This window comes from Prinia subflava (assembly GCF_021018805.1).
Source record: "Prinia subflava isolate CZ2003 ecotype Zambia chromosome W unlocalized genomic scaffold, Cam_Psub_1.2 scaffold_51_NEW, whole genome shotgun sequence".
In the NCBI taxonomy this organism is placed as follows: domain Eukaryota; kingdom Metazoa; phylum Chordata; class Aves; order Passeriformes; family Cisticolidae; genus Prinia; species Prinia subflava.
Window position 1 is genome coordinate 108,416 of NW_026960618.1, and position 27,381 is coordinate 135,796.

General features: G+C 44.0%; 2 protein-coding genes across 2 annotated transcripts; both read left to right on the plus strand.

Annotated features, from left to right (window-relative positions):
* The first annotated feature begins 326 nt into the window (after nt 1–326).
* LOC134565271 (CXXC-type zinc finger protein 4-like) lies at nt 327–27,381 on the plus strand. Its single transcript, XM_063424785.1, has 2 exons — nt 327–1,359; nt 19,906–27,381. Exons 1-2 carry the CDS (start codon nt 337–339, stop codon nt 19,948–19,950), a joined length of 1,068 nt encoding a protein of 355 aa, XP_063280855.1. The 5' UTR covers nt 327–336; the 3' UTR covers nt 19,951–27,381.
* LOC134565272 (CXXC-type zinc finger protein 4-like) lies at nt 337–1,491 on the plus strand. The gene has a single exon (XM_063424786.1). The coding sequence runs from the start codon at nt 337–339 to the stop codon at nt 1,489–1,491; it is 1,155 nt and encodes a 384-aa protein (XP_063280856.1).

The following is a 27,381-nucleotide window of genomic DNA, read 5'->3' on the forward strand; positions in this document are numbered from 1 at the left end:
GCTTGCTCCAACCGGGCCGGCGCTTCGAGCCCTCTGCCCGCGGGTACGGCGGCGTGTGCCCCCCCACCCGTGTGTGCTCCCCCTCCCCCGTGGTGGCCGTGGGGGGCCGTGAGAGCCCCGCGCCCGCGCGCACCCCCTTGGAAATGACCTTTTGTGTTTCAGCTGCGGCAGCTCTCGTGAGGATGCCGGGGGAACGGCTGCCCGGCCAAGCACCGACCGCGGGGATGCGTCCGGAGGAGGAGGATTAAGCGCCCCCCCGCTCCCCCCCCCCCCCCGCCCCGTCCCTCTTCCCCCGGCCGGCCCCCAGCCGTCCCGTCCCTCCCCGCCCCGGCCACCATGAACACCAACGTGTGCGTGGAGAGCGGCCCCAACCCCGAGGCGCCGGGGCTGCCCAAGGACAGCCACCTGCCCGAGGGGGCCCTCAACAGCCTTGTGGATTACAACTCGGAGATGGAGAGGTACCGCTCCTTCGCCACCTTCTACAAGACCAACGGCGGCGCCTTCCCCCAGGCGGCCAAGATTGCCCGCATCACCACCCCCATCTTCCCCAGCGCGGCCGCCGCCGCCGCCGCCCGCATCGGCATGTCCCCCTGGAACTGTGACACCGCCACGGCCGCCGCCGCCACCGCCATGCTCTGGGGCAGCGGCGGTGGCGGCGCGGCGGGAGGCGCGAGGAAACCCTCCTCCTCCTCCTCCGCCGCCTCCTCGCTGCACGCCGGCAGGGGCGGCATGCACCACCGGAGCGACTCGCAGCGGCTGGGCAAGCCCGGCTGCCCGCCGGCCGAGCAGCCCGCCCTGCCCATGGCCAACGGCAACTTCCTCTCCACCCTCGCCCCCGAGCACTGCCGGCCGCTGGCTGGCGAGTGCATGAACAAGCTCAAGTGCGGCGCCGCCGAAGCCGAGATCATTAACCTCCCCGACCGCGTCGGCACCTTCTCGGCCATCCCGGGGCTGGGCGGCCTCTCCCTGCCCCCCGGGGTCATCGTCATGACGGCCCTGCACTCCCCCGCCGCGGCCTCGGCCGCCGTCACAGACAGCGCCTTCCAGATCGCCAACCTGGCGGACTGCCCGCAGAGCCACGCCTCGGCCTCGCCCGCCTCCGCCCTGGGCGCCGCCGCCGGCGCGGGGGGCGGCGGAGGTGGCGGCGGAGGCGGAGGGGGGGCCGGCAGCACCGGCGGCGGGGCCGGGGCCGGTAACCCCGCCAAGAAGAAGCGGAAACGCTGCGGGGTGTGCGTGCCCTGCAAGCGGCTCATCAACTGTGGAGTCTGCAGCAGTTGCAGGAACCGCAAAACGGGACACCAAATCTGCAAATTTAGGAAATGTGAAGAGCTTAAGAAAAAACCGGGCACTTCGTTAGAGGTCAGAGGAGATGATTTCTTTTTCCCCAGCCTCCCGCCGTCCCTCCTCAACCCCCTGCCCTCGCCCCTCCAGTGCTTCTTGTCTAGCTTCAAGATGCAGCATCCCTTCTCCGAGGCTTCCTTCAGGCTCTGAGGCAGCCCCCGCCGCGGGCGCGGCTCCCCGCGGGGCGGCCCCGCCGCCCGCCCCTCTCCGCCCCGCAGGGAAGAGAAACGCCGCCTCCCGCGGTGCCCCGCCGAGCCGGGCCCCGGCCGCTGGCCCTGGTCCCGGCCCCGGGCCGAGGAGGGAAGGCCGGGGGGCGCCGGCCCCCGCCCTGCCAGCTCGTGGCCCTTGTGGAACGAAGCTAACCTGGTTTACCTGCCGTGCTGTTTCCATAAGACTGCTGGCTCTCTGGTTCCTTTTTTTTTTTTTTTCCTTTTTATTTCTCTCTCTCCTCTTTTTTTTATTTTTTTCTTTTTTTTTCTTTTTTTTTTCTTTTTTAATTAACGGCAATCATGACGATTTGGAGTGGTTTGAAGGAACGGGGAGGTGGGAAAGGGAAAGTTTTAGCTGAACACCAGGCTCTTGAAGTTCAGGGAAAGCAATGGCAAGTTCATCTCCAGGTTGGCTGGTAGCAGTTTGTCCCAGACAGACAACGGGCCATAGAGCCCAGTAGTAGGTGAAACGCACCCAAGTGATCTCTTTGGCAATGTCTTTTATGAAATAACTTTCTCATGGTGTATTAAACACAATGGAAGAATAGCACAGGTATGATTGATTTCTGACTGAACTGTATGTACGGTTATTTTTACAACGTTTCCTCGGAACTGACAATGTAGTGTGTTCCCCAAAGCTGTAACAACAGGTTTTCAGATGTGCTATATGTACGAGAGACAGGCAGATCCCGTGTCGCAGACATTTCGGTTATTGTATTGGGTGCAACAGACAATAGGAACCAAAATACACAACCATAAGGAGAATGGCAATTGGATGGTATCGTTAGGGGAAGGAAACAAGTGAGAGGGAAGACTAGTAATCATACTTAATTCCTTGTCATTATTAAAATTATGGTGTTGCTGGTTTGACACATATCTCAGATGCGTCTGAAGGTGTCGAGGATGATGGATTTAGTACAGAGGAGCAGTGTGTGGCAGGTGTCACCAAGATTTGTAGTCACAGAAATCAGCAACTGAGAAATTTTAACTTCCCTCTGCATGTGTATGTGCGTGCACCTGTGTGTGTTTGCATAGTAGTTTATTCCCTTGCTCATTGCTTGCAGGAGCTCTCTCCAAGAAGAGATGGGATGAGGGATTCCAGGGGAAAAGTAACACTTCGAGCCAATTAATTTGTTCTGTGTTAAATAAATTGAGATAATAGTGTTGGTATTGACACTGCCATGGGACAAAAGCAACATTTGCGGGTTAAACTGACATTTGGCTGATAGCATTAACTCTTTTGTAACCAGCCTCATCAGAACAACTAATTGATTCCTTTTTGCAAGAATGAACTGTCTTTGCTGAAAGTTTAATTCTTAGCTCTGCATCCTTTTAGCTCTTTTTTTGTGAACGGTGACCCAGTGTAGCTAACACAAAACCCAGGATGGGCTTCCCAGGGGATAGAAACTAGACTGAGTTTTCAGCTCTTGTTTTTCTCAATAATATGCCTTTGTTGGTTTTGTAGCAAGTTTGCAACAAGGATAGTTAAATGCCCTGGTCTGTTAATGCTGAGTACAGCCTAAAAGAGACTCCCTGATCCAGAGGCATGGAGAATTCCCCCCACAGGACCCAGCACTGAGTGTGCCTTTGTGTGCCAGGTTCCCTCATTAGGCTTGCAAACCAGGGTGCTGCTGGGATTTAATGTTTGTGATAAATGATAGGTTTTGATGGTTTATCGATCTGTGGAGAAAGTGAGCTATCTCTGGAAGAAACAAATTTGTACATTATCAGATCTTCCTATGGGTTTGTGTGCATCTCTGAGCACGTTTCCAAAACTTCCTTTCTCCTGACAAAGGTATTCAGTAGTGTTAAAAACTTTTCAGGCGTGCTGTGAGAATACCTCCCGTTAAAATTGTTTAACCACTGTGACTAGTAAAACCCGTGGTTTAATTAGCCATTTGTGTGCTCTCATAACCACCTGCCTTCACTTCTTTTTTTCATTCTCTCTTTTCCCCACTTGCTCTCTCCTGTTTGTGCTCTGTCAGATACGTAAACACAAAAGCTCCTCTGCTGCTGTACTGTGGCTCGAAGGAAACACGTTTTTCTTTCCAGCTGTGGAGATGTCAGTAAGGCATCACTTCTCTGCAGGTCATGACCCATCACAAAGTTTTGTCACAGGATGTGGCTAATTTCTTTACAGAAGTGTGGCTTGTCAGTAGGAGAGGAAGAATAACTTACTTATATGGTTGTTTTCCTTATGTCTTCTTTCTTCTTTATAAAAAATTTAACTAATAAAGTGACAGAAGGGCTGCATACAGCACAGGTGCAGCAGTAGTGCTCTGGCTGTACAGCCACCAGCTGGAAGGGTGTCAGAGGGTGACAGGGCCTCCATGAGGACCCTGCAGCAGAGGTGTTGGTGTTGGGCAAGTGCAGCTTCCCCTCGGAGCGAGTGGCTGGAGAGACTAATTTGGCCTGTGCTCCCGGGGAATCCACCGCTCTGCACGCATGATCCCCTGGCACCTCAGTAGGCATGCTCCCATGGATGTGCGTCAAGGATTGAGGGGCTCACATTCCACTACACATTTAGATAACTCATGAATTGTGCTCAACAGTGGCTGCAAAGTGCAGGGGTAATTTCTGGCAGGGGGCAGAACCATGTTTAAAAACAAATGAAAAATTAGAAAAATACCAATAAACTGTAAACTGGCTGATCCCACAGAAACCATTTCTCTCTTTTTCCTTCAAATCTCTTCTACTGGTGCAATTAAGGCATAGGATATAACTCTCAAAGATAGTATATGGAGTAAAAGACAGATTCACATGAATGCTTTCCAGTTCCTGACCCTTGCATTTTTCATGGAATGCTTCTTGCCCAGCATTTTTTTTTAAACACTTGAATTATTTTTTTCCTACTTTTCTTGTACTGTTTTCACATTAAAAGTGCCCTAATGCTCTAGTATTTCTCATAGAATGTTATTATTACTAGGAAATTTTATGTATGGCAATAATAAATCTATAAAAATCAGATTGACATCACGTTGCACGCTGCCTACTTGTCTATGTATATTCTGTGCTCATTCAGATTTACAATCGGTTTAAAGAGACATAATCTTTATTTACCCATAGAGACTACTTATTTTCCTCTGATTGGTGTACATGTCTAACTTCTGCTGCTGGCTATGAAGATTAGGTGCCTGGTGGTAGTTTACATCCTTCTCTCTTTTAAGTGAACCCCATTCAGTGTATGAATCTCAGTTGCCCCAATGCTCATTTTAATTCGCATGACAGCAAGTTCAGGCAGAGTCTGACTTGCATTGGCAGGGGCTGAAGGGTCTTGCCAAATGTGAAATGTCAGCTGTTTAGGCATGCTGTCATTGTAGTGGGCACCACTTGCTCCCTTAGAAACAGCCCAGCTAATTGTTATGTGCGCTATTAAAGTGAGCATTTGCATACCAACCTGAGTCAATACCAGCCTCCAAATCTGAGGCACTTCGCTGAGCTGCACTTCAAGCCAGTGGGATTTTGAGATGGCCTTCTCCAGGGATGGGTTGTGATGATTGATTTCAGCAGGAATGGCGTCTGATCCTGAAAGTCTTATCACCATATGGCATTGCCACGGGGGAGAGAGGCTGCGCTGGCAACCTCTGAACTTGCATTTCGTGTTGCGGTAGCGCGTATGAGCGCTGTTAAGGGAAGACTGCTGAGCTCTGTGGATAGGGGTCAATTAGTAGGGGCCTCAGAGGAAGCAATTCCCCCGCTGTCTATCTGGCTTTAAATTACATGCACAAGTTAAGTGATGGCATGATGGAATTGAGCACTGGTGAGGGGGAGCTGTAAAGTCTGATAAGAAGCAGGCAGCTAACATGATCCAACTGGCTAACTGGAAGATGGAAAGAAAGACCGCCTTGTAGCTCATGTTGCCATTCATCACTAAACATCAGCAGTGCTGCTGTATGACAGGCTGTCTCTCCGTACTGCCTCTGCCTCGTAGCCCTCCGTCTGGCCAAGGCTCCCCATGTGCATGTGTTAAATACTTTGCAAAAGGGCAAGGAAGCAGTCCTTGTTCCTGGGTGTTTACCGCTGGAGCAAGAACTGCTGTCTGCCCTGAGCACAATTAACATTGGCATTGGCTGCAAAGCCTTGATCAGACCCGAGTGCCCTTTTTTTCCCTCTTTCCTCCTCGTTTGTGCCCCTGGTGCTCTGCCAGGGTTCTCTTGTTCTTCTGTTCCCAGGCCTGAGTCTGCAGGGAGTGTGCCTGGTGCTGGAAATGGCTGCTAGCACCATAAAAGAGCCCTCACTGGGTGACTGTGATGCTCTTGCTTGGGGTTTCCAACATGGTGTATGATTCTGCTGTGATAGTGTGAGCAGGGAGGGGAGGAAGTGAGAGGCAAGATCTGACCTTTATTGAACATTTTGCCATGAGGTTTTGTCACTTTCATTCAGATGCTGCATGTCTGGGATAAACATACGTTAAATTATGAGTTTTTCTTTTGACCTCTGGAGGTTCTTGGGGACAACACCAGGCCTCCTACTGCCACCTCCAGCAGAGACCAGAGCAGCTACATCTTTGCTCACCAGTGCCTGATCTCTGCTGCTCAGAAATGTTGAAGGGAGTTGACCTTCTGCATTAGGTTTATGTCTTGCAAGGCAGGAACATGCTGTAGTTGGTGGAAGTCATGGGGTGGAGGAATATGTTTGGAGCCCAGAGGAGACAAACTTTTGGTCTCCTTGAAGTTCTGACAGATCACTGAGTGCAAGTGATTTCCTCTGAAATGTGGTTGGATGGTGCCTGGTTTACCGTTTCATATGCTGTTGTTTCCCTTTCTTCATGTGATACTTGCAAAGCAGAGAAAGTGCCCAAACCCCATGACATTACTGTTAGAAATGAGATGCTTGACACGGCCAATATATCAAGCAGCAATTCAATTTAATAATTGATTAATTAGCATGGTAAAGTGTGAGCAAAGGCAGCGTGCTGGGTACAGTGGAAGGATTTTCCCTTCCGACTGCAAACTGATTGCTGGACTTGCTGGTATTTTGTTTGCTATATTCATACATATTCATAAGCTTTTCTCAGCAGTTTCTATTTCCAATTTTTAACGTCACTATTCAATACCCAACAATAGTAAATCTATGATGGTGGTGTTTGGTTTCTATTCAATTTCTATGGTCTATTGTGATCTATTTCAGATTTCAATATTCCAGGATGTACATCCAGGATATGTATCCCAGGTGGTGGGGTCCAGCTTCCAGATGTGGGGTCCAGCTTCTTTTTTCCAGGTCTATCAATCTTCGATAGTGATGTCCAGTTTCCCTTTTTCAGGAACCATAAATCAGCGAGCTGAAATCTTTCTTCCGTATCCAGGATGTTTTTCACCAGTCTGTGAGAAAGCCTTATTACACTCTAAAACTACAGTTTAAAATTCTTTAATACAAAACAAGCTTCTAAAGTTATAATTCAAAGACTCTTATTACAGAATAGCTTGAGATTTATAATAGGTAATTGCAAGCAAAGTTTGTTCAAAAACCTTCTTCCATGCTTTCCTCAGCTGTTTATTAGAACTCATCTTTATAACCGTCCCATGGCTGTGTTCTACTATTACAATTACACAGATTCATTTTATTTCCCTGACACGAGACACAACTTTGTATTTCACATTACTGTTACTGTTCAGTTTGGAGTATAAATGGCTGCTTGATACACTATGCATACTGTTGTTAGGCGGGGGGGGGAGGGGTGCAGGCAAAAATAAAGTTGTTCCTGCCTAAGAAAATCTCTTAGTGGTGGGATTTGGTACTGAACTGAACAGAATTTCAAGAAATTCTGCAGAACTGTAGGCCAGTCAAGGACCTAACAGCCTCTTTCATACAAACACCGCTTTCTGCTTGCATTGAAAATCACTTGCTTTAAATCGTTGAACTGTGATTGTTTGCTAGTAAAATTGTCCATATAGTAAGAGAGGTTAACTGTCTGTGGTGGTTCTGAATTTTGATTGCACTGAGTAGTTCTTTACATGGTTTTCTAAGTACTAGTATAGGTTATGCACTTGGGGCATCAAGATTCTGTGCCAGACTTTGGATTTGTGTTGTGACTGGTTAGTCTATTTTTAAGCTAACAATGAAATCTCTATGTATTGTTTAGGCTGGGCAAGCTGCATATGTCATGAGAAAGATGATGAATGAGGGTGGTTTGGGGTTTTTTTGAGCAGTGATTAACATAAGTGTCTTTTTTCCCCTCATTTTCCCCCCAAATCATCTAAGTCACTTTGAACTAGGTATTTCAGTTAGAGATACATAAAACCATCATGACTTGGAGTCCTATGCCAGCTACAGGATGTTTGGAAAATCTTTTCCAAGTCAGTGTTTGTACAAATTGTTGTAGACTATACACATCATGCCTGATTCATATAGGGAGACTTTGTTTAAAATGGTAGATATGTGAATGTCATGCTTCATACCACTGATTATGGGTGGGTAACAGCAAAGAACAGTCTCAATTTTTTGTCTGCTTGTTCATGTATGTTCATATTATCAGATTTTGGGGTCACTTTCCATGCAATTCTGTTTGCTAAATGCATACCTAACACCTTTACTGAAGTCAGGGAAGACCTTACTCACTTGGAGAATGGATTAGGATGTCAGCAAGCAATCCCTTAGTACTGGGGAAAGAAAAGGAACAGAAACTCCTTTTTTTTTTTTTTTTTGTCAGAAAGCAACATCCTGGTACTGCTTTTAAGGTTTTCAAAGGAAAGTGCCTCAGAGAGTTAAAAAAAGGTTGATATTAATTTCTGTATGCTGTGTCATGCATTTATGCATGGCAATGACTAAGAACAGGTCTTTTACAAATATCCTAAAAATTTGTATTGTTAAAAAGAAAACTTGTAGTCTTCCAACTCTTGACATGCATATATTGTAAGAGTTAGGCTTGGTGAAATAATTCTAAGGAGGCAAACCTAGGATGTACACCTTAAAGACTCAACAAATACAGCATAATCCTTTTGATCACTGGTTGCAATGGGAAATGTCTGCTGCTTGCATAGGGAAAGGCTTTAAGATAAGCTTTTTGGATGTACTCATGCGAGTTGGGAGCAATAAGTAACTCGTGTCACTGTAGCCTTGGTGGCTAATAATTCCTAAGCCACCAACTATGTGCTTAAAAACTGGCAGCAGACACCATGTCTCCTGAGGAGTACCACCACCCAGGGAAAGCATTTCTCTGGTTCTGTAGTGTCTGTGTTTTTGGTAGCTTGTCTGCTTGGATGATTGTACTGTACCTGATTTGTACTGTCTCTTGAAGCATGCAGTTTCCTTTGACCCTTTTTTTGCTGTTTGAGAGCCCTGACTGCATGTCTGCCTTCTCTCTTCTTTTGGGTACTTTTACTGTTTTCCACAGTCCTATCTTGTTCAGTCACATGCAAACACCTGTCCTGAAATTGAATTACTCTGCGGTGTAATCTAAAGACATCCCCCATTTCAGCATCCTGTGCTTTCTGTTGTGTGTTTTGTTGCAACATACTTTAGATGCGACAGCTATTTGATAATACTGAAGCCTTAGCTCTGCAGGGGCTAAAAAGATCCCAGCAGGCTTGTTAACTTCTAGTCTCAGACATTATGGGAAATATTTTCTCCTCCCTGGAACTCTTCGGCATCCTCTTGATTAACACTATAAAAATCCATAGCCAGGTATGCATGAAGCCCGTTTAGGTTTTTTTGCAGTTTTCCAGAGTTTCTCTGTTCCTTCCTATTTAACCAGACAGTGGTGCCAAGTAAGATATGCGAACGTAAAAAGAATAAAGGCAGCCTGGATCATGCCGGATACTGTGTTCTTGTCAGGCAGCATACTCATCAAGTGCCTTTCCCGTACTCACCATAGGATCTTATTTTTTCCCTGCTCTACTCAGTATTTTTCTCTATCTCAGTCTCTGAAGTGTTGAGCATTTTAAAACTTTGCACTTCTCCTTTCTCAGGACAGTATTCTTTTCTGCTCCAGACTGCTGTGGTCATGGTGTCTTTTGTACTTCTACGTAAGATCCCCACTAGCTGGTATCAGACTTCATTTGACTAGAAGTTATCTTTCTATATATTTGACTAAAAAGCTATCTATGACAGAGATGAGAGAGATTATTCATTGGTTTAGGAAGTAGAAAAGCAGTATTAAAATTTGAGGTGGAGAGAAGAACTTAATAAATACTGGAAAATGGAGTAAATCCAAGGGAGTTCAGGATGGATATCACTTAAGATGAGGGCAGAGGAGGAGGAAAGAAGAGGTGCAGAGTGCTCAAACAGAGGAGGATTCCAGAGTGGCTGAGGGTTGGTTATAATGTGTGAAGCCTCAATGAGGGGGTCTCTGCTCCTCCACAGGGGTGATTCAGTTACCATGGGACAGACTGAGCACTGAAGGGTGAAGTGGTAGGGTGAAGGTGCAGTGACATCTCCCTTGCTGGAAAGAGCACGAGATGTATTTGCTGCTATGAGTAATAAATTAGTATTCAGGTGAGGCAATTGAAGAGCTCACCAGTAACCATCTTCCCAAAACTTCTGCAGGGGAAGGCCAAGATTTCACAGAGCTGAAGGGAACCTTGATGAGGGTAAGCAGGGCTTTCCCCATGCTCTTGTTGATATCATAAACCAGTTTCTTTATTTAATTTGTAAAAATTGACTGGAGTTTATGGAGAGAATTTTGGCTATCAGGGTGAGCATTTGGTATGGGCGGAGTCTTGTCATGCAAACAAGTTGTTCAAGGGGTAAGAAAATGATAAAGGCATACATACAGAAGAGCCAACAGATGTGAAAGAGAGAAGGGAAGCTTGCAAAGGAGAGGCTGAAAATGATTTCTTGCATGAGGACTTCTTGGTCTTAAAGGTTTCTTTGGTGGTGTGTACTGTTTCTCCTAGGAAAGCTGGAGCATGCTGACAGCATATCAGTCTGGCACTATGTTAACACAAAGAATTTGTCCCATTGTGATGAAAAAAATACCCCAAAACAACTGCAGTTCAGTAACATCAGTCCTGCACATCCTAACTGTGGTAGGGGATTGGAGATTGGGTGCAGCAGCCTTGGCAGTTACAGGCTTGGAAGAGAGCTGAAGGGCTCTCAGAGTCTGTGTAGAAGCTACAAGGAGAGCAGAGTGAGAGGCAGTAAAGAGGTTGGAAACAGAAAAGGAGAGGCGAAGAATAGACATTCTTAAATATGTGATCTCCAAAGCAAGTAGGATTAGCGAAAAAAAGGTTTTTAGTTTTAGAGCGAACAAAACAGGAGAAAAATATATTTGTAAGGGTTGTGTGACCCACATGGCAGGGGGTGAGAGAGGACCCAATGACACCATCTTAGTAATAATGTAAAACCCATTCCCTCTAAATCACCAGTTCATCTGAGCTCTGGGAGGTGGTGAAATGGTTGGCTGGTTGTTTGGAAGCTGATGTAGAGTAAATTTGAGGTCAAAGTACAGTGGAGGTCACAGTGTCTTGAAAATAATTCCTTGCAAATTTCAGAAGACATACCTGGGAAAGGATGGGATTCAAAACCATTTACAATATATTAATGTTTCCATCACCAGTCAGGAATTGTGGTGACATGTTGTATAAGAGTTTGTGTTGCTGCTCCTCTTCCTGCATCGAGTCAGACAATACATGGTGCTGACCTTGATGCTTGGCTACAAGAGAGCCAAACTGGCACCTGTGATGAGTCTTAGGCACTGGCTGGTTATACTCCTTCAGCTCAGATATGAAGTGCTGCATTTGAGTGATGTATTTCTGTATTTCTCCTTCCTTTTTTTTTTTTTTTTTTTTTTTTTTTGCAAGCTTTGCAGAAAAAGAAACAAACAAGCAGAGACCAAGAATTTAATGGATATATTTTTCACTGGCTCTTTTATCAACAGCATATGAAAAATCCCAAAGGACAGAAGCAGTTAGTTAACCAATGAGGCATCATAGCTGATTTTAGGTTTCATGCAGGAGAAAAAGATACTAAAGCCCAGCAGCTCAAGGGGGAAGAGATTTAAATTTAGGTTTGGCGCTGAGAAACGTGCCTCTCCTCTGCTTGGAAACCAGTCTGTAAGAGATTACTGTACCCCAGGGTGGCAGTTTGGAGGATGATAGAGATGTCAGCCTGTGAGTGCAAAGCCTTGTACCACTGGATGATGAACCAGCAGGGATTTCTCATTAATGAATTGAATGTTAACAAGAATAATTCTGTTTTGTGAGCTGGTGTGTGTGAGAAGGATAAATGATAGGGGCTGATGGATGGTCTTCACAGAGATTTGATTAGGGAGAAGGTGAATGGCACTGCGTGTGTGAGAGAGGGGGAGGTGTATGCAGGTGGTAAATCGATTGCAGTAGGCAGGCACACTTCTAGTTGATAATGTATGACAGAAGTCAGCAGAAGTAACCAGACAGTTCCTAGGCAAAAGCAGAAGCTGAGCACTGGTGTGGGTATTTAATTTTTAGTGTCTTGTGCATTGTAGGGTCTTGGGTTTTATGTTGCACGGTGGAAACAAACCTGTATCCAGAATTTCTCTATAAAACTTTTTTCAGTAACAGAGCTTTCTGCTTTCTGCTAATAAAGCATTTGACTATTGATATTAATTCACACAGTCAGTATGGGAGCACTGACACCTTTTCTGACCTGCTCAGCATAATTTTTGGCTCTGAAGTAACACTCTTAAAGCTTATATGAGCTCTTCCCATTTCCTGAAAAAGCAGGAGACAGGCCAGACCTACTGGTTGAGAGGCCAGGCAGGCAAAACCAACAGAAACAATCCCTCATCCTGCCCAAGATCTTCATATGCTGCTGGAATGCAAATATAAATTTAAAAAAAGCACAATAGTAACATAAGCTGAGTAGGCACTCCAGCAGACTTAGCAGCTCCACCCTCAGGTACAGGGGTAGCTGAAAAAATGAAGGAACTTCATGAACTGCTCGAGAGATATGTAGAAATAGGGAAAGAAACGTGAATCCCTTTGACAGTAAGATGTGGGAGACCCCTAACCCGAAAAGCCAAACCTCTGATATCTTCCCTGCTGCCTTTGCCAGGAAGCCATTAGGAGCCCCCACCCGAGGCCGGAGCATGGCCAGCTGGAACTCAGCGGCAGGGTGACAGATGGCAGGAGGAGTTCCCGGCCGGCCCGCCGCTGCCAGCCCCGCGGGCGGGATGACAGGCACAGGAAAGCCGGCGGCCAAGCCGCGCTCCCCTCGGGAGCGAGCGAGACGGCAGAGGTGGAGACTTGGCTCCGTCCCTCGGCTCGCTGGCCAAAAGGGCTGCACTGGCACAAGGGAGGGAGTGTGCTGGAAGTCGTCCACAGGCAGCTACTGCCAGCCTGGGAGGGGATGGGCAGAGGAGATGTGTTCCTTTCCTGGGCTCTGCCTGCATCCTTGTGCCAGTACCCTCCGCGCACCGGTGCAGTGCTTTAGTGACTCGAGCTGACCCCTGGGGGTGTTGAGGCTGATGGTGGAGCATGTGAGCTGCTCTCCTTAGAGCTGAAGATGATGCTCACCGCCACAGAGAGGGGCTCCAGGGGCTCTGTCACTGACATTTCCTAGGACTGAGCTGATTTTTCTTTGACAGCATTAGTCTGGATTCCTTATGACTTCACATCTGTAGTTGCCGTCTGTTTTCCCCAATGGCATTAAGCATTTTTTCAGATCAAGATCTCATTCCCCCAAATTTGATCTCATCTATATAGTGAAAGAAAAGTTATTATATAAAATAAACTGTGGTGTACAGTGAATGTAAATGACGGATACCTTTGCTCCTTTTTTCTCCTGTGGAGAAACACATTACTTTTCTGACTAATCCTATTGATTTGGCTGGGGAGCTATGGCCTGCTGCTGATGTCGAATCCAAGTGGCAGGATCTGGCTGTACAGTGGCAGGTCTCCGTGCCCGTTGGCACAAATCCTTTATTCCCCATCTGACTACTGAAATCTCCTGAGGTTACCTCTGAGCTATTTGAGAAGAGCTGGGTTTTCAAACCATGACCCTGACTTAGGAGTACATTTTTAAATTTCTACTTGCAATGTCCTGTGGCAAAAGTTTCGCGGTAGAGCTGGCGGCAGAGAAAGTCAAATGAGTTTTCCTAATCTGGTATGTTCTAAATCTGGTTTGTCTCAAATACAGCCTGAGAGATATGCAGTGCAAGTGGAAAAACAACTGCCAGCACGCAGATGCGTGTCCTCTTGGAGCAAATAAAGCTGACTTTTAAAATAAATGTTAAATCTTATCCTTGGTATGAAGGGAGACAGGCCTGTAGCTCAGGTATGGGGAGAGATATTTTAAGGTGGGCTGTGGAAGAAAGCTCACCACCAAGCTTCTGACCCAGCTTACATGTCCCTTTTTATCTGCTAAGTCCAATAATAAGCTTGTTATTAGAGGACATCTGTTACTGCCTGATAACACGTACAGCGAGCAGGAGCACAGCCTTGGTGGGCAGCCAGGGATTTTGGCAGCTGTGGGGAGCAGCAGCTTCGTGGACTGTTTCATACCTCGTCCAGAGCTGGGGCAGCACATCCCTCCCATGGGCCTGCAGCTGGGTGGGAGGATGCTAGGAGTTTGAGGCGAGGGCTATTCCTGCATGGAGGTCCTCTGTGCCAGCTGGTGTGCACGTGTGCCAAAGCCTCATCCACTCATCCTCCTGCGACCGCAGCTGGCCCCCTTGGTGCCGAGTCAGCGTGGTGGGTCTCATGCATACCTCCAGGACAGGCAGCAGAACAGTTGGGAAAAATGTGCCACACACTGTGTTCTGCCTTTTCCTTCTGCATTTCCAGGGGATGCAGTTCACACACTAGTTTCTTGCCCCCAAGCCTCCTTGCCTGAAGAAAAACATTCAAGGAGACTCTGTGAGCTGAATCTGAGCATCATGAGGTTTTCCCCAAAGTCAATGCTGTAGGTAATGTATATTTATGAGCAGAACAAAATGGGCTGCAGATACTTTGAAAGGCTGCTTTCCTCTCAGGGTGGCTTAGCATTTAGGCGAGTAAGGAGTGGAGATGCTGTCCAGACTGCATTTGCCACTGGCAGAGCAGGCTGGTGCAGGACAGATGGCATCTTCCACCCGCCTTCCAGTGTGTCAGGAGATGCTGATGCTCTGTGGTTCAGGAGATGGTTATCCCCTCCAGTGTCTAGAGGGAGCCTACAAGAAAACTGGAGAGGGACTTTCTACAGGGGCACGTAGTGGTAGGAAAAGGAGAAATGGCTTTAGATTGAAAGAAGGTAGGTTTAGATTACAAATTAGGAAGAAACGCCTTATGGTGAGGGTGGTGAGGCACTGGAACAGGCTGCCCAGAGAAGCTGTGGATGCCTCATCCTTGGCAGTGTCCAAAGCCAAACTGGATGGGGATCTGAGCAACCTGGTGCAGTGGGTGGTGTCCCTGCCCATGGCAGGTGAGTTGGAGGTGATCTATAAGGGCCCTTCCAATCCAAACCATTCTATGATCTTACAGTACTCTGCAGATCAGGAGACCACATCCCTATGCTAGGCTTTAGCCCATCACAGGGTGACACAGCTCCATGCCAGCAATGAGACTGTGCCTGTACTACCATGTGTGTCCTTAGCCCAGCTCTTGTCTGGGAAAGAGTCTTTAGAGAGGGAAATCAGGGATGGAAAGTGAGTTTTGAATTTGCACCAGAGTATGCACTGTTTATGTATGAGCAATGCTGATGTCATTTCCAGGGTAACCGTCAGACACCTGAATTAGCTTGTGGCACTAGCAATACAAGGTGTGACATGAAGTAAAGGCCAGTTTGCTTTCCTGCTGGCAGTCATGTGGGCTCTGTGAGACCGATGAGGTGCATAGCCTGCATTCACACATGTAAGGAGAGCATACAGGCACTGGTTTATGGCCAGTGGTGGTCAGTGTTTGCTGGGCTGATTGATTCAAATTGCATTTCATGCAGGGGCCAGGAGTTTCCAGCTGAATCGTTTTGGCCACCATAGAGCATCAGATTTCTCTATATCTGATCACATATCTCTTTCTCAATATATATAGAGATACTGAGATATACATAGGCACATATGTATATGTGTGTATATGTGTATGTGTATGTGTATGTGTATGTGTATGTGTATGTGTATGTGTATGTGTATGTGTATGTGTATGTGTATGTGTATGTGTATGTATATGTATACAACTTACCAGGCCAAACTTCTCCTCTTGTGCAAGGCATTTCAAGAAATGATTATTCTCCAGCTTGAGAAGCTCATGGTGGGTTATCTGCAGATCTTGGTAAGCTCAGTTTCCCCTGTGTTGCTAGCACCAGTCCCGCTGCTTTGGGAAATCCACCAGTTTAATTTAATTTGCCATGTGAATTTGAGATTCATTAATGTGCTGTCTATTTCTGTGGTTGTGTAAGTCTCTGTAAAGACCACCAGGTAGCCCAGATTTTGTTGGACATACCTCAGTTGCCATATTCTTCCCAAAGAGCCTCTGTTGAGCTAGATTGTTTCCAGGGCTCCTCAAGAGGAATGAAGAGTGCCACATCTGGCTAATAATTTGCTGTAGCCAACATGTGAGTTTACTTCAATGACAGTAGGATTTTTGCTCATGGACCAAACATCAAAGGATTCTTACATAATGCAACATCTTTTAACATTGGTAAAGTATTAGGTCATAATCATGTAGTGTTCTGATATATTTTATTATTTTATTTTATTTCTGAATGTGGTTCACCACAACTCAGATGATCCTCTAGCCTTGCAGAAAGTAGTATCCAAGTAATACAGGTGACTTATAGTGAGTCTTGGTTGGGTAGCTCTGAATTTTTCCTGCACCCTAAGCAGCAGCAGCATCCCAAGCAGGTGCAGCCAACTTTCCTGATTCCTTGTCTCTGTATCACATCTTTCAGGTGGCTGTGAGACTCAGAGAACTGAGGAGAGAGGATTCTCTGGCAGATGTGGTAGGCTTGAGCTCCCCAAGGGCTGGGCTGGGCAAGCAGGCGGGCCTTGGATGAGCAAATCCCACTCTCTGACATCCCACACCTTGCGCCATCAGTCGATCACCCTAGAGGGCAGTGGGAGGCATCATTCTTTAATGAATGCTTTTGCTGTGAAAATGCAAGTGTTGAAACAGACTTTGGTGAGGAATTTACAGCTCCTGCCAGTATGCCGTTTCCATGTGTTGCATATAGCTAGGGTCTGCTTTTACATTTCCCTGTGAGGCATCCAGGTCAGATACGCAGGTATCATTTTTCTGCTTAATTGTGGAGATTTTCTGTTGGTTTCTGTTGCCTGCTTTTTATCTCCTCCTCCAAAAATGTAGCATGCTTGGTTCCCTATATGAAGCTCATTTTTCTAGGCAATAATTAGATTTTCAGATTTCAAATATTCAAGCTACTTCTTCTACAGTGAAAGCTGGCACATAGGGAGCAAAATAGAAAGTTTGAAAGTGTGAAGATAGAAAGTTTGAAAGTGTGGAGGACATTTCATCCTGGGTTTATGTAGGGATAAATCCTCTCCAGCGCCATGCTTTATGGCATTACCTGCTTGGAGAAGCCAAGGCTGCAGGTTTCTGAGCATCCTCCTGAGAGCAAGTCTGCCATTTGTCAGCATTTGCACCAGCACAGGCAGTAAAGGCTTTTACAGCAAAACGGCGCTGATCAACTCTGGTTCTGCTCCTCATCACCCTTCCCTAGGCTTCCAGGGGGATCTGTCTTTCCTGTCACTCAGGATAACGATTCCCCACTGGCAGCACAGAGATCCAGAAATGCACTGTAATCTTGCCAAGAGTTTGATTCCCCGTCTGGGACTTCTGGATTTATACAGCCAAGCAGTAGATGGTCATTGCACTTAAACTTGTGTGTGGGTGTGCTGAACCTCTAAATGGGCTGAAGGGTCTCTGTCAGGAAATAGCCTTGATTCTTGGAGTGGTGAAATCTGTGGATTTCATTGCATATACTGGTTTAGATTTAACTTGATCTAGCTATTCAGTTTTAAAAGATTTCTTTCTTCTTTTTTTTTGTTTTTTGTTGGTTTTTTTTGTTTTTGTTTTTGTTATTTTTGGGTTTTTTTGGTTTTGTTTTTTTGTTTTTGTTTTTTTGTTTTTGTTGTTTTTGTTTTTGTTTAAGGGTGGATTAATAATTCATTCCCAAATTGGTAGTTAGTGCAATGGATATTTAATTGTAAATATATATCTTTAATTAGAACTTGGTACACAGATGCAAAAATTCCTTATCTTGCAGTTTTTCAAAAGCACACATTAAACCACAGCCTTGCCCTTCAAAAATACTATTGTGTATTTAAAGGTCTGAATGACCTTTTAATAAGACATTGCACCTTTACTTCCAGCTGATATGACAATGTCTGACAGTAACTCAACCTGATGTGGCAAGAAAATAAATAAAAGCTGTCTCAGTCACTGCATCTTTAAATCTCTGTCTAGCTGTGGTTTTGTATTCAGGCAGATGGACCCACACAGAATATTACATTTAGTTTTCAAGTGAAGACAATGTATTGAGTTTAATGTTTGCGTGTTTGACTGTTCTTTTGAGGTCAATTTAGTCATATGATTGTTTCCTGCCATTCCAAACTCCAGTCTCTTCTGCAGCCAAGCTCTTTAGAAATTATAAATCTGTAAACCTCGCTCTCAGCAGCCATCTTACAGCCCACACAGACTGGTGTTGATGGTCTAAAAATTGCATTAGTTCTCCTTGGTGTACCTGGGTGCAAGGGCTGCCATGCTCTGTCACTACTTGCTCTCATGCCCACCTCACGTAAATGGGCAGAACAGGGACTGGTAAAGATGGATATGAGCAATTCCTACTTTTGCACCACCAACACAAAGAGAACTCACATTAGTTAGGGTGAGTGTATTCAATACACCAGCTCATTGTCCTTGGAAGTTAATTTTCAGATGATTTATTGAAGTGTAACATTTGTGGAGGGGGAGTGGATATTGAATTGACAACAGGTCAGAGTTCTGATAATACAGCAGAATTATTTTGATGTCTGGTATTTCCAAGTGCAGAAGCAATAAACGTAACAATAACAGCTCCCCTTTCATATGGCTTTTACAAAAAGAGAAGCTGTGTACTGCTTGAGCCTGTTTATCACAAACTGGGCTAATTATTCAACAAAAAATACATGCCATACTAATGAGCAGTTCCCTGGAATTTAGGAGGTAATATTCTGACGCCAAGTACAATGCACATGTTACACTGCAGGGTCCATGGTTTGTTGGATTTTTGTGGAAAAACTACAAAGACATTAAAAAGGTCTTCCCTGAAACAAAAATGAAATAATTCTTTCAAAAAGAGACATGGTACTTAAATGTGGCACCAGCAATATCCATGAGAACGTCTTTGTTACAAGTATTTATTTGCAAATTTCCAGAGTTTCTCTTTTATGAGAATTTTTTTCAGATATAACACTACTGTTTTGTGGGTAGTTCTTAATGAAACAAGTACTTATGAGATGAAATAGACTGATAGTGTCATGTTAGGGCTCACTCTCCCCTCCTTGGACAGTGCAGTAATTAATTCTGGAGGGGAGGCATGTGGGTCGAGATGCATGGGTTCAAGTGTGCTTCTATCATCTTTTGATTGAAGGAAATTGAGGACAAGTACCTCACAGAAATGACACAGCCTTTACAGGCTCAGCCCCTTCAGCCTCTCATGTATGTTCTTTAAAGCTGTGAAGGGAATTTGCTGCTACTCAGATGTGTATGGAGGCACCTGGATGCAAGTGGATATCATTTTCAGGGTGCAGCAGGTGGGAGAAGGAGGGGGAGAAGTAGCTCTGTTTACACAGGACTGTTTCTTTGTAAGCCAAGGTCCTGCACTATGTGAAAGAAAGGACAGGGGCAATCTGGGCAGCACCCCTAAGTCAGCGGGGTGATTCCCTTGCTGGAATGAACTCATGGATGTGTTTTCAGTTCTCTCTGTATTGCAACCTAAATGTGGAACAAGGTGAGGTTTGAAAGTGCCAACCTCTCCTCCTAAGGTGTCTGAAGACACAGCACACTTTCTAAGTGACAGAACAGTGCCTTTGCTACTCCCCTGTCATGAGCATGGTCTTTCCAAAGCGTCTGTTTAACCCACAAACCCACCAAGCCGTAACTGCTTGCCCAGTATGCCGGGTCTAGGCAAAAACCATTATACAACCCTGTGGTTATTCTAAAAGCACTGTCTATTTTCCAGATATTTTTTTCTAGCAAAGTTTACACTTTCATGACTACCTTGTTAACAAACTAAGGAGAAGACAGCATGTTAGGTGTGTTATATACTGAGTACAATGTATTGCGTGTGATCCTAAAATGGTGTATGTTTGGAGGAGGATGTTTCTATTAATTGTCAAGCAATGGGAGGCATCATGTTGTTCCTAGATAACTGAAAATATGCCTAAAATGTAAAGGAAAAGAACAACTAGAACTCAAGTATGCCAATGCCACAAAAGAAAGCTTAACTTGTTTTCTTGCTTTTTTTTTAGAGAACACCTGTTCCCAGCGCTGAAGCATTCCGATGGTTCTTTTAAGCAGTAGTGTATCTTATTTTCGAGGCAGTCCGAAGTGAATGGCAAGCTAAAGTTTTGTTTTGAGAAACTGCTTAGTCCACCATTGAAGAATATACTCAGATACTATTTTCATTTATGTATAGGGGTTTCCTCAAAAGCAAAAGACAAAAATCTGTGAGCCTGGGGAATTGGTCAGCTTCTTCACATTCAGTACACTGATTCTTTCTGTGATGTAACTTAGCTAAACTAGTGAAGTTGTCTATTTTTAAAGTGGCTGTAAAAAAAAAAGTTTGGGTAAACCCCTGCTATAAAGTCATGTATCTTTGAAAAGTAACATATCTATACTTCATTTTCAAATATATGTGTTTCAGTACTGTAAACTGTACAGATAGCCGCTTGTATTTTGTGTGTTTAGACACAAGGAGACAATCATGTCTGAGCATCAATGGAAATATACAGTTTGTACACAACAGTGTGGTTCTGCGAATCAAAACCGAAGCAATAAATTCTAGCTTTAACTATTATTTTGCTAGTTGTTTAGCAGCAGCAGCAGCAGCAACAGCAGCACTGTTTTACCATGCATCCTTCCATAGACTTGATGCCAAGTTTTCCAAGATAAAAAAGATCATGATGCATCTAGCAATTACGTTCTGTTGTGTTGTTGTGAGAGGGGAAGATGTAACACTTAATCTTTCAAGCACTATATTAGAATAGTGGTTTATGCACTTGCATTGCTTCCAAAGGAGCTTTACAGAGGGGTATCTCTCCAAAAATGCTGTCTAGTGTCTGACTCATTTTTCACTGTGCTCTGAGCTGGAGTGCCCAGCATAGGCGGATGTGCAAAAACTAGTCGTCTAAATAAAGGTTGTTCTAGGATGCAAAACAGAGTATGAGACCTTAGGAAAAATGATGACTCAGCTTAATTACCCTTCACCTACAAGATCTTATGTAACATTTTCAGTCAATGGAGTAAATATTTTATAAAGTGGAATGCCATATTTTTGGTTTAGGTGGAGTTAAGGGAGTTTTGACAGTTGGACTGCTTTGGGTCTCACTTGCACTTGTGCTCATTTGCGAGCCTGGATATTTTTGTGGTATAAAAATGATTTTTTTAAATTGCTTTTAAAGAAAGACCACTTCTCCCCACACGTTTCTTGGTCCACTGATCTCGGCTTTGCTGAATGACTGGTCCCTTAGGCCCCCACAAAAATGCTTTGCTGTTCTTCTTCCTGTTCTAGCTGTATGGAAGAAATGTCTACTCCATGGAAAGGCAGCACACAGAGGGATATAGCTGACATGCCGTAAAAAATATGGAGGATTCTTTACTTAGGGATACTTACTGTCAGTTGATCATCACTTTTTATTGCTTGGCTTTGTCATACCACTCATGAGTGAGAAGGCCATGCCACCAAAGGAAGTGAATGCTGTTGTGCCATGTATTTGATAGATTTATAATTTTATACAAGATCGGCCTACCAGTAGTTTCACAGACAAGGTGCTGGGCATGGAAATAACCAGGTAATTTTGCACAGCACATGCAAATCTTCTACTGTTTCAGCACTTTCTCCAGTTTTTGCTAAGTACTTCAGCCTTTGGGCCCTGGTCGCACTTACTTGGTGAAGCACGAGGGGTGGGTTGGGAATGCTCCATTGTGGGACTGTGCAAGTGGGGAAGACGCCAGCTTTGGCAAGCGAGGGCTGGCAGAAGTTGGGAACAACCCAGAAAGTGAAGACCAAGGGATGGAGAAGGAGAAACCTCCTGAGGTCACATGTGTGTGTCAGCAGGACTGGGCAAAGCGTGGGTGACCCAGGGTAAGTGGAGGGCACAGCTGGGCTGGGCTTACACCTGCATCCTCAACCTAGGGTCAGTGCACATGTCTGTGTCCTTGCGTTGTATGACGTCACATACATGGCTTCAGAGGTGGAATGTCATGCCTAAAATGCTTCTGCCATGGTGCCCCTCTTACAGTTTGTGAGATCCTCAGTTGAATACTCATCCAATGCCCACTCAATGAGCTTTGTATCTGTTTGTATGGCAGCTGTGTATGGATTTTTTTTGTGTTAGAGACTTTTTAGTTGGGGGCCTCTGCTACTGATCACTAGACCAATACGAGCTCTGCAAGGTCTTCTCTACTAAAGTGCTGATTGATTTACAAACTGAAGCCTTATTTGCACATCTGGCTGGTAAGCTTGCCTTGCTCTTTGGAAAACTCTCATCGCTCTTACAGAAGCGGAGGCAAAATTAAGTTCAGGCTACATTAGGTGTACAAAGATATAGCAATGTACTTACTGTCTAATACCCTAATGCTGCATGTCTTTTTGTGGTTCTTTTTTTTTTGTTTTGTTGTTTTGTTTTAAAGAACTGATGGATCTGTATATTGTAATTGTGGTGTTTTACATGTAAATTCAAAATTGTTTAACACACAAACAAGCATACCTGTTAATTATTGAAAATGAATGAGAGGTGATTTTTCTTTGATTTACCCATATGGTTTTTGTTTTGGATGTTGTTCCTTTGCACCATCAGGTTTTTAGATTCTGCTGAAACAGTAATTATATGATGTAGCGTGCATAGAGCATTTTAATTAGTGATGTTTGAAGAAGGAAATCCATTTTCTGGCCTGTCTCTCCCCACTGTCCTATCCACCCCTCCCCATTTATATACATATTTGTCAATCGGATTATTATCAAGTTCTAATTACCAAATTTGTGCTTTTCACAAGGTCCAATACTGTTTTCCAGTGTGAAAATTTGTATTCTTCTTCACTCTTCATTCTCACAGTGAAAAGTAAAAAAAAAAAAAAAAAAAAAAAAAAAAAAAAAGGGTGTGGGAAAAAAAAAGCAGAATTCTTTCTGTCTTCTAGGTGTGAGCGCTAAGCCTAGTGGAAGCATTTTTGGCATACCCCAGATAAACTTAGGAAAAATGGTAAGCTTGAAAGGGAGGCACACGTACCCATTCTGTCAATTAATAACAGACCCTCCCTTATGAGGGAAAATACTCCCTTTTGTACAGGCCCCTTAGTATGTAAGTCCTACAATTAATGTTGAAGAATGTAGTCTTTAAATGGGCTATATCTGTAATCAAATAATGAATAAAGAAAGTAGCTAAATGAACATACCATTCAGGGTCGAATGCATTCAGTAAAAAGCAGTAGTGGGTCTTTGATCATGGTTAGATGCGTAGTGATATCAAACAGTGGGTTCTCATGTAACAGCTAAATGTTTCAGATTTTGTTTTTATTAAATTTGGCAGTTTCAAGTTGAGCTCTACTGTATTCTTAGTGAACAAAAGACAGCTCCTATGTTAGAAAGTACTCCATTTTCACAATTGCAGGGAACTAGGAGGGTATTTTCAGAAACATGGGCCACAGAAATGTACTTCTTTCACAGTGTTCTCCTATTTCTGAACTGTGCAGTTATCTATTAAATTTTCTAATAGATATTTGTGTAAGGTGTATGTATGCTTGTGCAATTATGGAAAAAAACAGTTTTGGAAAACAGTGTATTTATGAAAAAATAATCACTTATGAGGCATGTACAAAAATGTATAAAAACATTCCATTTGCCCAGTAAAGTTGTTTTTGTGATATTTCTGTGTTGTTGAATAAAAGACTTCAGTATTCAAAATATCTCTCTTTTTCCATAAACAGGTCCTGTTTGTGGGATCTTAAACAAAGAAAACCTCTTTTACAAAAGAACCCTCAAAATGAGCGAGAAGGTCCAAATGCTGACCTCAGTCTTGCATATGGGAATGAATGCTTACGAAGTGATGGTACAATAGCCACAGAGCTTATTCCTTCTCAATTGGCAATTGATGGAAACCCCATAAGCTGTATAACTAATGGTAACATCGTACTGTGGATTTTTTAAAATAGCAGAAAAAAATACTGCCTATTTTTTCAGCTAGGAATGTTACTTTGAGATTTTGGGGCTATGAAAGGTTAGTGAAGTAGGAGCAAGACTGATTACAGAACAGCCTTAAACCCATTAATGCAGACCTGTGTTGTATAAAAAGAGTGGACTAGTGAGGGTGGTGTGATAAATTAGCAGTTAGCTTTCTATGGAGAAGCATGAAAAGGTGAAATCTCATCTGTAGCTCTTCCAACAAACAATAGTCCTGAGGACAGATCATCCCATTGCTGTTGAAGTACTTGGAATTACAAACATGGTTTGTGAGAGAATGACAACATTATCTTTCTTTCTGTTTTACTGCTTCTCAGTTCAAAGTTCATCTCTACCTGTCTCAAAAACTGTACATAGCTAAGGAAATGTTTTCCTCTTGACATTTTGTTTCCCCATACTACTTGCTGGCATTGAAGCCACTTCAGATAGGTGGGAAGGTTCATGACAAGCACATCATCTGATTTTGGTGAAATTTGGAACGTCATTTTTCTGTGAATATTCCTTTAATCAACAGAAAGTCTGTTCTTAGGTGCCAAAACAGAATTTTGAACGAGTTTGAAAAATGAGGTAGGTCCTTAGTCTGTGAGATGCCTTCAATGCCAGCTGATTTTCCAGGGGGATCCTTGGTGTATCCTTTTGTTTTTTAAAGAAAGCAACAAAAGTAAAAGGAACAGAAGAGGATTTTCCACTCATCCTGTCTGCTCTCATCAAAATCCATAAGGATATATGTTCTTGGGAGACGTAGACCGCTCATTAGACAAGAGTGAATCTTGAGGTCTGTTTGAAGAGGAGGAAAACGGCTGCTAGGTTGCTCAGGCATACTCAGTGATCTCTCTGGATTAAATATAGAATTCACAGGGAGAAAATACACTCATTTCATGGGACGGGCAATTTGGAAGCAGGAAGATGTCTCTGAGTTCCTATTCTTTTAATGCTTTCTCTTTCAACATTTTTTCCCCTCAAGTATTGTTTTATACTGGTATGAATGAAAAACGTCCCTCAGTTCTGAAGAAATACTCGCCCCAGATATGAACCTTGCAGTTTAAAACTACCTCTAGTTTTTATAGCTTTTCTTTTTTAATTAGAAAAAAAAACAAAACCCAAACAAAAACAAGCAACTAAAAATAAAAACCCAGTCAAGAAGCAGGTAATGCTTCAAAGCCAAAACTGACAGACTTAGTACTGAGCCTGTTAAAGGAAGGAAAACACCCTTTAGTGTGGAAACTCAATTCTTCTAGCCTGTGTTGGGCTCAATTTGGTTTTGCCACTAGCCATGCTAATGCTGTCCTATATATTTCTAAGGAACAAGTCTGAAATTATGAACAGTCTAGTGATACAGGGCAGTGTGCCTTCTGGGAGGCTCCAGTCCTCCCCACATTCCCATGGGCCTTACCAGATAGCTTGTGGAATTGGAGGATATTATATAGGTGGCTTAGTTTTAAGTTTGATCTTACTTCACTGTAAGGACCTACTCAGTTACCAGTGTGCACTGAGCATGGATAGATGGCCCCAAAATCTATAAAGGAAAGAAATTCTTCTCAGTAATAACTGCAGAACATACAATGATGCTTGAAACCACTGTATCTGTCTGAGGAAAGAAAGATTAAGTGCTGCAGGATCTGCTCCCCCTGTAGGTTTGTCTTGGTTTGCTGTTTGGTTTTTAGGGTGGACACGCTTGGCTGGATTGCTGGGTGCTTCAGCAGAGCAGTTTTGACCAAGGCAAGCAGAATGAAGGAAACGCAGGTAGCAAAATATTATTCTTGCAGGACAAGGATCTAGGTTGCCTAAAAAGATGTTCTGGAAGATTTTCACTGCTCTTCTAAGTTCTCAGATGATATTAAAGGATTGTCACATTATTATTAATGTAATAATCAGGAAGAATTTGTCATGCTACTGCCCATTCCTGAGAAACAGGTTTTAGAAGTTAGCCTTAATGGGTTAATTTCCCAACCAACTCTGAAGGTGCTTCTTAGTGTAATATGACTTCCCTATAACAGACGATGCTATGACTCTGGGTTCATTGGCCTGTATAGGCCCTTGACTTGCAGAGTCAAGGATCTTTGATAGAAAACAATTCAGAATTCTGGTAGAAGGATCTGCAGGTGTCATGATGTCAGCCAGAGCCTGGATTAGTTTTTCGGTGCAGTTCTCCCCAGCTTGGTTTATGGTGTGTATAAGCTTCCTACATTTGAAAAGAAAGCAGCTTTCTTCCCTTGCTCCTGTAAGTCTGCTTTCTTCTTGGAGTTAATAAGACTAACCCTCTGTACTTCTTCAGAAAAGCCCAAAGCATTAGAAGAAATATATCTCTTTTTTGCTAGACATTTTCCTTCGGGAAGGGACAGAAGCACTCCTGGTGCTTACTCAAATCTCCTAACAGGGGTCTTCTCTGCATTGGATGTAGCTTGTGAGCAAAGTCCATACATCAGCTTGGCAATTGAACACAACCCTACAGAACATCAGCACTAAAGCAAACAGGACCCAGTGGGGGACGTTCCCACTGCCCTCTACCTGGTACGTGTGACACACACAAGTTTATGCCAGGTGTCCAACACCCTTCCCATGCAGGGGGTCTATCGCCGCAAGCCTAGCCAGAAAGACACTTGGAGCCAGAGTTCTGGGTTCATCAGAGCAGCAGGGCAGAAGAACTTGCCCCTTGTTTATTTTTCCTATTATATACTTCTAACAAGGTGACTATGGATTGGAGAGTTAACATTCCTACCTCTCACCACACTGGTTAAGGGGACTGTCACACAGTCTTGTTTGTCCCAGCATGGAATGTGAAAACAATGGCTATGTTTATAGAACATAGCTGGTGTTTACATGAAAAGAGTGTGAGAAGGTACAAACCTACTTAATATGAAACGCTCAGCTAGCTAGGAAAATCTCATGGCAACAGAAGTCAGGTTTGCTGTGCCCAGCAGAGAGGTGAACTTCCCCAGATCAGAGGAGCCTGTAGCACGCTGGAGGTTTTTAAGAAGAGAGAAGGTTTTTACATGTCCAGACAGGGACTAGAACATCTCAATCCACTTGTCCCATGTTAGCTTTTGATTTATAGCTGTGAGTGTTGGTGGCCACCAGGCTGTAGAAGGAGCTGGACTATTGAGTATACCTAGGCTCTTATATGCCTACATTTTAATGGTCATACCTGGAGACTGATAGTGAATTTGAGCAGCTGATATGTTGAGTAAGATTAATGCAAAATTATTGCAATTGGCTTTATACCTTTTGTTGAAGAATTAGGGAGTAAATAACCTGATCTAGCAAAATTTGTCACCCACATTAGGAATTGTGAACGAATTATTGCTTTTTGATACTCTGCTCTTACTTGTTTTGCCTTTTTATCCTGATTGTTTGCATTCCTAAGACTAATTTGCCTTTCTGATGCAATGCCATGTGATCTGCTAAATAATTTTTGTGAGCAATCATAAACTCCAACCTATGGCTGACTCCATATATTTTTATGCTACACTCCATAAACATTGATTCATTTATTATGATTACTGTGTGGAAACAGACTTTTACAAGCTAATAAACTTGGATTTGAACTGGA